At 46.6% G+C, this 15,144-nt stretch overlaps 1 protein-coding gene across 6 annotated transcripts in view; it reads right to left on the bottom strand.

The window, feature by feature from the left end:
- Nucleotides 1–9,254: 9,254 nt before the first annotated feature.
- Nucleotides 9,255–15,144, bottom strand: part of PLPP4 (phospholipid phosphatase 4) — a 146,943-nt gene continuing 141,053 nt past the window's right edge. For all 6 annotated transcript variants that reach the window (XM_086378674.1, XM_086378670.1, XM_086378671.1 and 3 more), the window contains one exon: nucleotides 9,255–9,801. In XM_086378674.1, the coding sequence (XP_086234800.1) occupies nucleotides 9,602–9,801 (200 nt within the window). In that variant the 3' untranslated portion in view covers nucleotides 9,255–9,601. The remainder of the gene's footprint in view (nucleotides 9,802–15,144) is intronic.

Raw genomic sequence — 15,144 nt, 5'->3', positions numbered from 1 at the left:
AAGTTTTACACAGACTCTCAGGCTTTGCACCACCAGAGCAGTGGCCAGAGAAAGTGAGAGGAAGGGAGGGAGCAGAGATACACTGGCAGAAGGAAAGATAAGTGTAGAAGTCACAGACACACATCAGTGTACAGAAACCCAGAAAAGACACTCTGAAGGACACAGAGACAGAGAAGAAAACTGAAGAGTTAGAAGAGTTCCTTTTCGCTAAAAGGAAAACAGCAAGAGTTAGAACACACCAGTGCCGAACTGCAAATTAAATGCTCTATCATTCCCCAAACTTAACTAATTTCCCATTAAAGCGATAGCTATATCACTTAGGCACCATAAGAAAAAATGACTTCCCTTAATGAGCTGTCTCATTGCAAACCTGCTTCAAGGTTCAGCCACTTAAAGAAATAATATATTTGCTCTCCTTTGCCTGCCCTCATTTCCCAGACACTTTTCCACGTGTACAAGCAGACTTCAGAGATAATGTGGGTTGGCTCCGACCACTGCAATAAAGCAAATATCAAAATACAGTGAGCTGCTCCAGTTTCTTTGGTTTCCCAGTGCCTATAAAAGTTATGTTTAAACTATCCAGTGGTCTACCAAGGGGTTTCCCACGTGGCTCAGTGGTTAAGAATCCACCTGTCAAGCAGGAGACACAGGTTCGATTCCTGGGCTGGGAAGATCTTCTGGAGAAGGAAATGGCAACCCACTCCCATATTCTTGCCTAGGAAATCCTATGGACAGAGGAATCTGGTGGCCTATAGTCCTTGGGGTCTCAAAGAGTTAGACACGACTTAGTGAGTAAAGAGCAGCAGCAGCAGTCTAAGTGTGCAATAGCATCATGCCTAAACAAATGTACATATCTCACTTTAAAAATGTTTTACAGCTAGAACACGCCAACTATCATTTGAGTCTCAAGAGGCACAGTACTAGCATCCAAGATCACTGATCACAGATCATCATAACAAATATAATAATAATAATAAAGTCTGAAATATTGCAAGAATACTAAAATGTGACACAGGGAGGCAATGTGAGAAAACGCTGTTGGGAAAACGGTGCTGATAGACTTTCTTGATGCACGGTGGCCACAGACCTTCAACTTGTAAAAAATACAGTACCTGCAAAGCATGATAAAGCAGAGCTCCATAAACAAGGTATGCCAGCACTTGGTGCTTTGGATTTGTTCTCTCACAGCTCTTTGGGGGTCAAATTAAGAGCTACCTTGTCCTCTATTTTTCTAGTCTTTTTGACAAACACCTCTTGGTTTTGTAAAAAATTAACAAAGAGATGCCAAGTCCCTTCAGTTGCCTTCCCTCTTTGCGACCCTGTGGACTATAGGTCGCCAGGCTCCTCTCTCCATGGGGATTCTCCAGGCAAGAATCCTGGAGTGGGTTGCCATGGCCTCCTCAATTAACAGAAGCTTCAATTAAATTCAGTTGGGAGACCAGAAGGGGGAGCTCTCACACCCTGTGAGGATAGGCGAGCCCGACAGGAAGAAGAGTCTTCTTCCTGACGAGGACTCAGTCAGTGGAAAGCCTTGGCTGTGTTTACCGCAGCTCTCCCAGCTGCCTTTTCCCCTCTATACAAGTGTCCTCCTTCTCTTGCCATGGGGCGACTTGCTTGCTGTGATTGCAGACCCTGAATGGAATTTTCTGCTGATACCAAATAAACCCATCTTTGTTGGAGAAATATCTGGTGGTCTATTTGTCTCAGGTCAACAGCTTATTGGTATGTTTTTTTTTGTTTTTAATTTTATTTTATTTTTAAACTTTACATAATTGTATTAGTTTTGCCAAATATCAAAATGAATCCGCAAGTGTGCAATAGATAGGTTCTTGAAAGATCTTTGTAAATCAAATTGTAATATAGCAGCACTATTTACAACAGCCAAGACATGGAAGCACCCAAAGTGCCGGTTGACAGATGAATAGATAAAATACATACAATAGAAAATGACTCAGCCATACAAAGAATGAAACTGCCATTGCAGCAACATAGACATAGAGATTATCATAATAAATGAAGTCAGAGAAAGACAAATACCATATGATATCACTTACGTGTGGAATCTTAAAAAAGGATACAAATAAACTTATTTCTAAAAGAGAAATAGAATCATAGACCCAGAGAACAAACGTCTGGTTCCCAAGAGGGGGAATTAGGAGATTGGAATTAAAATACACACACTACTAAACATACAATAGATGACCAAAAGGGCCTACTGTACAGCATAGGGAGCCAGACTCAGTATCTTGTAATCACCTCTAATGGAAGAAAATGTAAAAAAAAAAAAGAGTCTAGATAGAGAGAGAGAGAGAGTCTTTTTTTTTACATTCTCTGGAGTGGGTAGCTGTTCCCTTCTCCAGGGAATCTTCCAAACCCAGGGATCGAACCCAGGTCTCCCACATTGCAGGTGGATTCTTTACTAGCTGAGCTACCAGGGAAGCCCTTATATATATGTATAACTGAATCATTTTACCCCTGAAACTAACAAAGCGTTATAAATCAACTATATTTCAATAAAAATTAAAAAATCAAATTGTAATAAATTATATCATATGAGGATGGGTTGGGATAATAGTGGGATGTTCAATACTTAGGTTAAGAAAAAAAGTCTTTGGTTAAGTTGGTCGGTTTGCTTCCTTTAATGAAAACAACCTCCTTCAAGGTATCTAGTTTTGGTTGATATGTTGTTTCATTGTTATTTTTGCTTCTCCCTCCACAGCCCAGGGGCTTCCCCAGAGGCTCAGTGATAAAGAATCTGCCTGCAACGTAGGAGACCTGGGTTCAATCCCTGGCTCGGGAAGATTCCCTGTAGGAAGAAATGGCAATCCACCCCAGTATTCTTGCTTAGAAAATTCCCTGGACAGAGGAGCCTGCTGGACTACGGTCCGTGGGGTCACAAATAGTTGGACAAGACTGACCATGCATGTAGGCAGGCTACAGCACAAATGTGAACCTTCTGAAGCACTTTAAGGAGAACAAGCATTCCATATTCTGCGAGAAGGGGAGGCTGGTAGATTTTCTTTTTTTTCAAGCTGGCCCTCAGGGAACTATGGAATAATCGGAATGATGTGGGACCAGGAATCAACAATTCTCTTGCTTTTAGCTGTGTCACCTTGAGTAGGTAACTTAAACTTCATGAGCCAACCTTAGAAGGATAATGGTGAGGAAAAGTAAGAGGATGTTCCCATTCACTAATTCAGCAACATATCAAGGTCTCCTCTGTGCCGGGCCCTGGGAACAGAACTGTGCACAAGACAGATGGGGCCGTGCACCCACCAGACCTACACTCTGGTGAGGGCAGAATGGAAAAAAATCTATTTGTTTTCTCAGGCTGCAGTAACAGAGTACCACAAACTGGTGCTTTAAACAATAGAAACCCATCATCTCACAGTTCTGGAGCTAAAAGTCCAAGGCTAAGGTGTCAGCGGGGTGGGGTCCTCTGAGGGTTGTGAGTGAAGGGTCTGTCGAGGCTTCTCTCCCTGGCGTGTCCATGGTGGCTTTCGTTCAGTCTTCTCTCTGTGTAGATCTGTCTCCAAGCTTCCCCTTTGTATAAAGACATTGATCATATTGGATTAGTACTACCCTAATGCAGACTCACTGGAAAAGACCCTGATGCTGGGAAAGATTGAAGGCAGGAAGAGAAAGAGGGGACAGAGGATGACATGGTTGGATGACCTCACTGATCCAATGGACATGAGTTTCAGCAACCTCCGGGAGATAATGATGGACAGGGAAGCCTGGCATGCTGCAGTCCATGGCGGTAGCAAAGAGTTGAACATGACTGAGAGAATGAAAAACAACAATGACCTCATTTTAACTTTGGTTACCTCTGTAAAGACCCTCTCTCCCTATAAGGTCACATCCTAGGATACTGGGGGCTTGGACTTCAACAGATGAACTTTAAGGGAGGTGATTCAACATGTAAGAATATATGAATAATATAATTGTGACATGAAGGAACTTAATAGGAGAACCTGAGAGAAAAATATAATTGTGTGTGTGTGTGCATGTGAGTGAAGAGTAGAAGACTGGCCTGGTGAGTGATGCTCAGAGGAGAAGGCATCTGAGTTGAGACCAGGAAGAAGAGAAAGAAGAAGAGCCAGGCAGAGCTGCTAGGTGCAGAGGGCACAGCGATGCAGAGGCGATAAACTACTCAGCTGATTTATGAACAGAGAGGAGGCAGCCAGAGCAGATGTGAAGGAGGAGGCTAGATGGCAAAAGCAGACAGCAGTCAGAAACAAAAGGCCACATATTAAGTGACTGTATTTATACAACATTCTAGAAAAGGCACAGACCTTCTCAGGTGGTGGTGGTGGGAAAGAATCCGCTTGCCAGCGCAGGAGATGTAAGAAACGCAAGTTCAATCCCTGGGTCGAGAAGATCCCCTGGAGAAGGGCATGGCAACCCACTCCAGTATTCTTGCCTGGAGAATCCCAAGGACAGAGGAGCTTGGCAGGCTACAATCCATAGGGTCACAAAGAGTTGGATATGACTAAAGCTACTTAGCACGCATGCATGCAGAAAATGTATAACCTTACAATAGAAAGCAGATCCACAGTCGCCTGGGACTAGAGATGGAGGAGGACGTGGAGAACAGAGGCAAGAAGGAAACTTCCAGGAGGAGGGAGCACTTTAATCAGTGGTGGTGGTCACACAGCTGTGTACAGTGATCAAAATTCAAAAAGCTGGACGTTCAAAAAAGGTGAGTTTATCCTATATAAATAATATTGTGGTTCAGTCGTGTCCGACTCTTCGTGACCCCATGGACTGTAGCCCGCCAGGCTCCTGTGTCCACGAGATTTCCCAGGCAAGAATACTGGAGTGGGTTGCCATTTCCTCCTCCAGGGAATCTTCCCTACTCAGGGATCGAACCCACGTCTCTTGAGTCTCCTGCGTTGGCAGGTGGATTCTTTACCACTGAGCTACCTGGGAAGCCCAATATAAATAATTCCTGAATAAAAAAAGAACACAGTTATGAGGTGATTTGTTTTCTGTGGAACTTTTAGGGTTTAAGCCATGTTTTTAGGACATGTTAAGTAGCGCAAAACAGGGTCACAGTGGTCATCATGAACGTCCATGTGTGTTGTTTTGAAACACCTGCAATAGGACTGTCGGTGTCTACGAGAGATAAACTAAGGGGAGAACCTGGGATAAGAAGTTTGATGGGCCACATACATCACTGAAACAGAAGGGACAACTGTTAGAGCCAAGAACCCTCCCCTGTTCCTCCTTCAAAAAAGACCCCCAAGTCATGTGGCTACAAGGCTCTTCTGCTGAAAGGACCCGACTCCAGGCTGCCGGTAGCTGCTCTGGACAAAGCCGCCCTGTGCCCTGTTGCCTGACAGCTTGTGCAGAGACATCTCTTTCTTGGACTTCTCCTGGGAGGGCTCAGTACCCACTGGTTCTATTTTCCCTACTCTGTCTAACCTGTGTCGTGTGCTAATTGGGTGCAATAAACTGTGTGAGTTGTGAATTACATATATTTCATACAGCTCCTGCCCCAGGATAATTACCTGGTCTCAGGGCTGGGCCCTGCAACACACACACACACACACACACACACACACACACACACGGATACTTTGGCTCCTGAGTGCATCGTGGATTAGGCACCAGAAGTGGACGTGGTGAGGTAGGTAGGAGGCATCACAGCCATTCATGTGAGAGAGGGTGACCCCCTGGACTAGGGTGGCCACAGCTAAGGTCGGGGGGGAAGTGGGCGAGTGAGGCATGGGGAAGTGTGGGGTGTATTTTGAAGGTAAAACCAAGAGGTGTTGCTTATGCCTCGGACAAAGGGAATCAGGGGAAAAAAAACCATCAAGGGAGACGCTAGGGATTTGGACTTCAGAGTCCATGTGGCTCCATGGGACACAGCATGCAGCACAGACAGAAATACCAACAGAAAAGAAAAGAACATGATCATTTCCGAGACCCTTCCCTCCCAGAGAAGAAGACGCCCTGAGAACAGCTCCATAGACTAGTCTCCTGCCCCTCCAGCCTGTCCCTCTTGGGGAAAGGGAGGCAGGAGAAAGCCTTTCAGGCAAGGGGTCTGAGAAGTGCTTGTGAGTCCTCACTACGGATTCCGGGTTCTCTTTCCCCAGCGTCTAATTCAGGAGCTCTGGGGTGGCGCCTGGGAATCAGTAACCAGGTGAACAAGAAAACTACCATGCCTCCATGTGCAAGTAACCTGAGGACCTGGAGAAAGGGAGCAGAGGAAAATGATGGGGACTCTCCCTTCCAAGCCCCCTGACTTCTGGTTGGCCACAGGACAGGGCTCTAGCCAGTGCAGATGGACTGACCACGTTCGCAAGGGGAGGGAAGCGCCTCACGGATCACAGCTTTTGGCTGGGCTCTGAGCGAACCGTCTCCAACCTGCTTTGCCAGAGACTCAATTAGTAACCCCTCACTTCCAAAAAAGACCAGGGGCTGGGGAACAAATGACTTCATTCTCAGCCATTTTATTAATGCTTTGTGATGCTACATTTCCTTCATCTTAATAGAGCATGAAATTAAAACACATGCACCCACAAAACACCTGCCTTTTGTGAACTGGCTCATCATGGTAATTATGTCTCCTAAGGATGCTGCCATACACTTCATGTTATTACGCCCTTTGTGATTTTAATTACAATTTAATGAAAGCTTTTACATGGCCTGTCTTAGAACTTTCAATTTAATAATCATCAGCGTTAACAATGCTCTGTGCTTTGTTACTTTTCCTTCCACTTATTGTTAAATGTAAGTTTTTATATTAAATTTACATTTCATGGTCCAGAATGTTAAGTCATCATCATTAACTGAAGTGTGGTTCTCTCACTTTCCTCCTGCTTGTAATGCAGAGTAGGGGGAAAACCAGGATCAAAGAAATATAAGGGCGGCATTGGGTGGATTGTTTTTAACAGCAGGTAGCAAAAGGATTCTTTCCCTGTATTTTTATATTTGACTTTATTTTCAAAATTACAGAATTTTTAGTTAGATCAGAATACTGTTTCAATTTTTATATTTTATATGAATTTTGGCTCTGCATTTAAAATTGCTGCATGCTTAGTCTCTTTAGTCACGTCCAGCTCTTTGCGACCCCATGGACTGTAGCCTGCCAGTTTCCTCTGTCCATGGGATATTTTCCAGGCAAGAATACTGGAGTGGGTAGCCATTCCTACTCCAGGGGATCTTCCCGACCCAAGGATCAAACCATCTCCTCTGTCTCCTGCATTGCAGGTAGATTCTTTACCACTGAGCAATAAGGGAAGTCAGATTTTAAATTGTCTTATGAATTGCTGTGATTTAGCTTTTAAAGTATCTCATATGTGTTTTCAAAGTTACTCATGAATGTAACTGCTGCAAATTAAAAATATCTGACTTTGGAAGGACCTCAAGACTTCCCCTCCCCTCACCCCACAATAGGATAGTTGCTCCCTGGCGGGTGTGGACACAGGGTTGAAAGGACCATAGCTCTAGGGAGCTGCACTGGAGCTCACCTGATAAGATCTTTGCAAGTGGTACAGGCACTCCTAGGCTTAGCCCACAGCTGAGGTGGCTGATCAAAGACACCCTGATGGTTCTAACTGGCATGCTCAGGGCAGAGCTACACAGGCGACCGCTTCGACAGCCACTCGAGTCCCTACAGATGCAGTCTGTTACAGGAACTGCTGGAAAGTGACAGTCTTCAAACGTCAGAAATGCATCCCACGGTTGGAGGATCTGGAGAAGCACTTGGCACGTCTGATCAGAACTGAACGGAAGGTTGCTCGCTGCTTTGAAAAGAACAAGCTGGCTGAGGAGCGGCGGGCTCTGTACTCAGACTGCACACAGTTCTCCTCTGGCCACCTTTAAACGGTGAGAAGAGCTGAGCCAGAGACAGCATATTTCTGTTTCTGTTCTGGCACCTTCTGCGGGAGCCTCAGCACGCTGAAACGCCACCTGCCAGATAGGATTGGGGACCCGATGCTGCCATGTGATGAACCCTTTGTGCACCAGGACCCTAAAGGGGAAAAACTCCTACCCAGAGGCTGCTTTTACTCCAGCATCACCCAGCCATTCCCTTGAAAGGATATGGTACCCTCAGCCATACCCTCAGAACACTGCTTTGACCCTCTCCCCATACCCTCAATCTTTATTTTCCTCCTGTCTGGTAGAAACCTATGTGTGAGATGATTCATCTCATTTCCTTCTAGATTTGTAACAGGGAAGAACAAAATCTGACTCCACATTGGTGTTTCTTTTACTTTAATCTTTGTTTTCTGTTGCTTTTGTTACTATAATCACTGAGAGGATTGCTGTTTATAGCTATAAGCACACATAATGGCCTGCCTCAGGGAACCCTGCCCCTCAGCCTGAATGTTAAAAGTGTCTTAGGAAACTCCCTGCCCTGACCATGTGTGAATGGCTGTGGGAAAGAAGAAATTAATACATTCCCTCCCCGAGGATGACCAAACCAGGAGATATTTTGTAAGACTTATGAACTGTGATGTTGGAGAAGACTCTTGAGAATCCCTTGGCCTGCAAGGAGATCCAACCAGTCCATCCTAAAGGAAATCAGTCTTGAATATTCATTGGAAGGACTGATGCTGAAGCTGAAATTCCAATACTTTGGCCACATGATGCGAAGAGCATTTGAAAAGACCCTGATGCTGGGAAAGATTGAGGGCAGAAGGAGAAGGGGACAACAGAGGATGAGATGGTTGGATGGCACCACCGACTCAATGGACATGGGTTTGGGTGGACTCCGGGAGTTGGTGATGGACAGGAAGGCCTGGCGTGCTACGGTTTATGGGGTTGCAAAGAGTCGGACACGACTGAGTGACTGAACTGACTGATGGCCTTCATACATGTTCCCTGACCTCCTCCCTCTATTCCATAAAAGGAACTAGCACGCACACCCCATAAGACAGTGCTGTAGGGCATTAGTCCACCATCTCCTTGGGTGCCTGACTTTCCAGATAAAGTCACTATTCCTTGCCTCAACACCTTGTCTCCCAATTATTGGCTCAGTGGGATGACCAGGCTGAGCTTGGACTTGGTAACAGATTCAGTGATTCAAAGAGCCCTAGCAATGTCAAGGCTGCAGCTCCAGGCTGCAACTCCATTTCAGAGCTGTAATCAGCTGACAGTTCTCAAAGGCTGTCAGTCTCCGCCCGCAGCTCAGTACCTAGAACCACCACAGCTAGAGCTGGGCCAGCTCTCCACCCTGGGGGTGGATGTGAAACTCACTGCAGCCCCGAATGATCTGTGCACTGGACCGCCAACACCATGTCTTCCAGGTGGGAGGTTTTATTATGTTTTACAACCATGAAAACATAGGACGGTGGCCGTGACGGCAAACATCTCGGAAGGAGGAATCGACCAAGCTGCACCCGCCCACCCCGGCAGCCTCCTTCCACATGTCTCTCACAAAATGTTCCTGGGCCCTTCTCTTGACCAGTTCAGGAGAGTTGAAAGTAGACGTGGAATGTAGCAGGATCATCGTCGGCAAAATGGGAGCGGAAGGAGAACTTGGAGAAACAACGGATGAGAAACATGTTACAGAAAACCTCTTCTACTGTGTGATGAGGTCAGGGTGGAGGAGCGTGGCCTGGGCTCAGTCCATCCCCCGAGGTCTGGGTCATACAGGGCCCTCGGTGATGCCCTCCAGGGGCAGGCTGGGCGCGCTGTCGGCCGTGGGCCTCTCATCTTTCTTCAGCGAGGGCGGGACTCGGAGACTGACGTAGGGTTTGTGACAGGCTGTGTTGGCCAGAGGTGGGTAGTGCTGTCTGTAGCAAATGTAGGCAAAAATGAGGCCAATGACGCCGCCAACAAACGAATCTAGGGCAGAAGAGCAGAACCAGGAGAAATGCATTATGATTCATTCAAATGAGGCCAGCTGTGTTTTCCAGAAAGCACTTTCCTACCGATTTCGGTGACTGGTTTGCTGATGAAACCCCTCGAAAGACTGGAAGGGGAGAGAAACGACACTGGAGGTGTACGTCTTGGTGGCCTCCGCAAACCCTTACCATTTCTAGAACTTAAACATCCCCTTTGTGTGTGCACTTGATTCTTCTCATTATTGATGGAATATGCAGCAGTGCACGGCACAAACTCAGAACTGCATTCTTGATTTTGAAAATCAATTCTAAATTCTGGAAGAAGAATTCCAGCCATCTCCATGGGATGTAAATACCCTCGGGGGCTGTCATTTTTCTTTAGCAAGTTTCTGCTGGAGTCCTGCAATGTTGCTGGTGCACCACGGAAAGCCAGCGGGCATGCTGGCCTCCTCCTCAAAGTTAAGTGATTTCCCAGGGATGGAGTAAAACTTCCAAGTCACAAAGTGAATACAACATTTGATGCTGCACCAGGGTGGGCAAATTCGACACTCCCAGTGGGAGGGGCCTAAACCCTTCTACAAGCTGCAGATTTTATCAAGTCAGAAGACATGGTGGGGGGCCCCCGCAGACAAGGTAGGAGAGGGAACCTGTGGGCAAAACAGGCCCTTCCACCACCTCTGGACCCCATGCTAAAGAGGGCATTCAGCTAGTGTCCACCAGAGACCCCATGAAAGTGGCCCACCCCAACAACCCTCACTGTGTGTGTGTGTGTGTGTGTGCATGCCCTTTAAACTGTGTCTTTGGGTTTATTCTTGCCAAAAAGATCCTAACACAATGGAAAAACCTCCCCTGCCAAGAGAAACTTTGATTTCTTGTGAAGGTCGCTGCCAGGCTGAAGTGTCATCCTCCAGTGGGGGCTTTCCACTTTCACCATCATTATCTTGTTGAATCACCCACACCTGCCATGGGCAGGGATACACTTTCTCATCTCCTGCGGATGAGAACAGCAAGTGGTGTGTCAAGCTGTGTGATGACGTAACATTAACACTGGAGTCTCTGCTCCACCAGGGCAGGGGCTCTGTGAGGCTTGCTGGCTGTTGATTCCTCAATACCTGGAACAGCACTTTGCTCATCTGCAGAATTAAGTTGGTGAAGGGAAGTGGCTGAATGAATGCTGTTGCTTAGTCGCTGAGTCGTATCCAACTCTTTTGCGACCCCAAGAGTGTAGCCTGCCAGGCTCCTCATCCATGGGATTTCCCAGGAAAGAATACTGGAGTGCATTGACACTTCCTTCTCTGGGTATCTTCCTGTCTCAGGGGTCAAACCCATGTCTCCTGCATTGGCAGGCGGATTCTTTACCACTGAGCCACCAGGGAAGCCTGGATGAATGAATACGTGCACAGTAATTGGGGGCTAGGCTCTGGTTACTGTCTGGTGTTGTCCCCATTCCCCTCTCTGAACTTCAGTTCCCTCACCAGGAATAAGTGCTTGGCAGCTGAGAGTCTTTCTCATATGAATGTTCTAGGAATTTGGTCCCCAGGGTCAACCTACTGAGATCAGCCTGCAGATCATTATGAAACTCTGCTGAGCATCTTCAGAAAATAGGTCATATCCTTGATTGGGATAAAATGTCACTTGTAAACAAAAGTCATTCTAACAGGCCAGAGAAACTGAATAACTGTGGCTACTTCCTCTGCATAGGAGTGCAAACATGGTGCAACCTGGCAGAAAGAGGAGGAAAAGAGATTAGTGGCCACTTGGCCCTGATGAGTAGCCACCAAGGAAGAGGGGTGGGGAGGACCACTTGTGAGATACAGTGAAACCCCAGTGCCCAGCTCTGCTCCCAGAGCAGATGCCTGGGGCCACAGTAAGTTATCCAGCATCTATTCTCACCTCAGACTTGAGAATCCTCTTGGCTGAGAAATCCATCACAAAGACACTGTAGACCCCATTAGGGCAAGTCACTGCACCTCTGAACCTCAGTTTCCCCAGCCTCAAATGGAGATCTCAATATCCATGTCATTTAATCATCACAGTGATTTGATGAGATCTGCTTCTGAACAGTGCATGCCACAAAATAAGACCTTGAAATGCAGTATCTAAAACAATAGTCTCAGACTTCTATGGCAGTCCAGTGGTTAATGCTGTGTTTCCAATGTAGGAGACAAGGGTTTGATCCCTGGTCAGGGAATTAAGATCTCACATGTTGTAGTATGTAGCCAAAAATATGTTTTTTAATTAAAAAAAAAAAATAGTGCCCATCACTGTTATTGTGTTCCTCTCCAGCACTGCGTGCTGTCACTTCAATCGTGGCTGGCTCTTTGTGACCCTATGGACCACAGCTGATCGGAGTCCTCTGTCCATGGGATTCTCCAGGCAAGACTACTGGAGCGGGTTGCCTTTTCCTCCTCCAGGAGATCTTCCCAGCACTACTGGGGACTTTCTAATCCTTCCCCATCCTTCTCTTCACACAGTAACTCAACAGTCTATAGTTGTCATCTCTTTAGCACGGCCACACTTTCATAGCATTTTGAATAAATTCATGAACTTAAAAAAAAATGGTCACCCAAGAAATTGGAAAGTAGTAACTACTGTGAATTCCTCTGTGGGGTCATGAGGCATAATTAATGTGATTAAACCAAGTTCCTCAAATTGAGAAACTTCATACCACCTGTGGGCAGGAGCCCGTGCTAGGGAACATGCCAGGCTTTTTCATGCACAAAGTCTTAGGGATACACCATTGTTTTGTTTTTCTAATAACCCCAGAGAACAGGCCTATGGGGTATTACTTTTATGAGTATCTGAAATGACCCAGGACATCTGTGTTTGAGTCATTGACTATTGAACAGACCATGCAGAGAAACCTATAAATAATGCCACTTGATTTTTATTTTCTGTGACAAGGCATTGGTCACATGCACAAGGTGCATCACGGACCAAAAGATACCAAGTCATTCTGAATGTACGTTCCCCGAGCTTACTGATGCGGCAGCAAGCCGAGCATGTGACTGCCATCAACGCTGTTTTCCCATTTAATGGAATGAATTAGAAGTGGTATTGTAGGTGCCACCATAGTTATTAGAAGCAACTAGGGCATCGGAGAAGGCAATGGCACCCCACTCCAGTACTTTTGCCTAGAAAATCCCATGGACGGAGGAGCCTGGTGGGCTGCAGTCCATGGGATCGCGAAGAGTCGGACACGACTGAGTGACTTCACTTTCACTTTTCACTTTCATGCATTGGAGAAGGAAATGGCAACCCACTCCAGTGTTCTTGCCTGGAGAATCCCAGGGACGGGGGAGCCTGGTGGGCTGCCGTCTCTGGGGTCGCACAGAGTCGGACACGACTGGAGTGACTTAGCAGCAGCAGCAGGGCAATGGAAGGTCTAGCAAAGGCTCCTTCTCAGCAGTTATTCAGGGCTTTGTTTATCACAGAGATGGTGAATAAGATTTAAAAAATGACTTACTTAAAGAGAGAGATTGTCATTAAGTGCCATTTAATGAAATCCCATTCCCATCCCGTAGAGCATGTGCTTAGAGAAAAGCAGGCAGGAGACAAGCGGCCCTTGTTAGGAAAAAAACTGCCTGGGATTGACTTCACCCCAAATATGGTCGCATGGGACTGGAAGGCTCAAAGGGGGAGTGTGTGGATCTCCGTGTCCCCAGAGTACACAAGCCACGGTCTTCTCACTCAGCATCGACGTCATTCATCCATCATGTATTTTGTGAGGGGATCAGGTGTCAGGAGTGATGCCCAGTACCAGAACACGAGGCTGAACAAAAGAGATGTGTTCCCAGTCCTAGGGGTTAAGATGGACACTGAGAAGTGACAGTCTTACCAGTGAGCGGCAGCTGTGGTGAGCGCCAGGAAGGAGGAGGCGGGTCTGTGAGATCAGCCCGCAGAGTGGTTTGGCTTGTCTGGATCGGGGGAGTTTTGCTGAGGACAAGACCCACGCGTCAGCCCTGCAGGAAGAGCAGGTGCAAACCAGCGGGGTAGGAAGTGGAGGCAGGGATGGCAGGGCAGTCTTCCTGGCAGAGGAAGGAAGGGGCATGGCCAGTTTGAGAAACTGAAAGGAGTGGTCCATCTTTTCCCAGAGAGGTGTGTCTTTACAGTTCTATAGGACATAAATTGACCAGGCTTCTGGTGTGGGCTGGAGAAGACTGTTTTCCATGGCCCCTTGGGGCTCTGTTGAGGACCAGGGGCTGCACTAGCTTTCTAGGCTGTTGTCTGTGCACCTCTCGGCTCACATCTACCTGTCAGTGTTAACTGCCCCTTGAGTGCCTCATCTTCATCTCCCCATGCCCAGTAGTTGTGTGCATGTGTGTAGGTGCAGTCACTAAGTCGTGTCTGACTCTTCCTGACCCCACAAACTGTAGCCCGCCAGGCTCCTCTGTCCATGGGATTTCCCAGGCAAGAATACTGGAGTTGGTTGCCATTTCCTCCTCCAGGGGATCTTCCCAACCCAGGGATCTAACTTGGGTCTCCTGCTTGGCAGGCTGATTCTTTACCACTGAGCCACTCGGAAGCCCAGCCCAGCAGTTATTATGCAGTAAATGTTGAGATGCCCTGAACAGCCTTTACAAGATGCACTAAAGAATAGACACCACAAGACACAAAAGGCCACATATTATGTGATGCCAAGAATATGCAATGTCCAGAAGATGGAAATCCATAGAGAAAGAAAGTAGATTTGTGGTTGCTGGGGGCTGCGGTGGCTAATATGATTTTCTGGAATTAGACAGTGGTGATGACTGCACAGCTCTGAATATACTAAAAACCATTTAATTGCATACTTTAAAATGGAGAATTTATGCATTATGAGTTATGAATTACACCTCAACAAAGCTATTTGAAAGGGGAGGTTAGAATCAATACCTAGAGGGCTCCAATGGTAGTAGAAAGAGGGCTAGACTTTGAATCAGGCGACCTGTATTTCAGTCCTTACCTGGAAAACGAGGATGACCTCAACCCCTTCTCATGAAGTTGAAGGGCAGGAAAGAATCTCATGGAGTCTGGCCTACTGAGGTGCCAGTACTCAGCTCTGGCACCGACAAGCAGAAAGTGTTCTGATGACGTGCTATCAGGTCCTTGGGAGGAACACATCCCTCCCTGTTGCCATGGCAACATCCAACATCACTCAGCTGGCTTACTTGGTATCTTGTATGCCTTGGGCTTTATGACCCAAGACCCTAGGGTAAAGACCATTTCTGGAAAATTCAACAACCTCACATGATTGTTTCTGTGTTTTTTTTTTTTCTGCTACTAATAATGCATCCCGTTTTTGTGACTTTGAGCTTCTATAAAAGAACTTACCTAGCACAGAGAATGCACACTCTACCTGCTA

This window comes from Bos grunniens, chromosome 26 (genome assembly GCF_055505025.1).
Source record: "Bos grunniens cultivar Pamir isolate PY7600 chromosome 26, Bosgru_T2T1.0, whole genome shotgun sequence".
NCBI lineage: Eukaryota > Metazoa > Chordata > Mammalia > Artiodactyla > Bovidae > Bos > Bos grunniens.
This window is presented reverse-complemented; position numbering and strand designations above follow the sequence as displayed.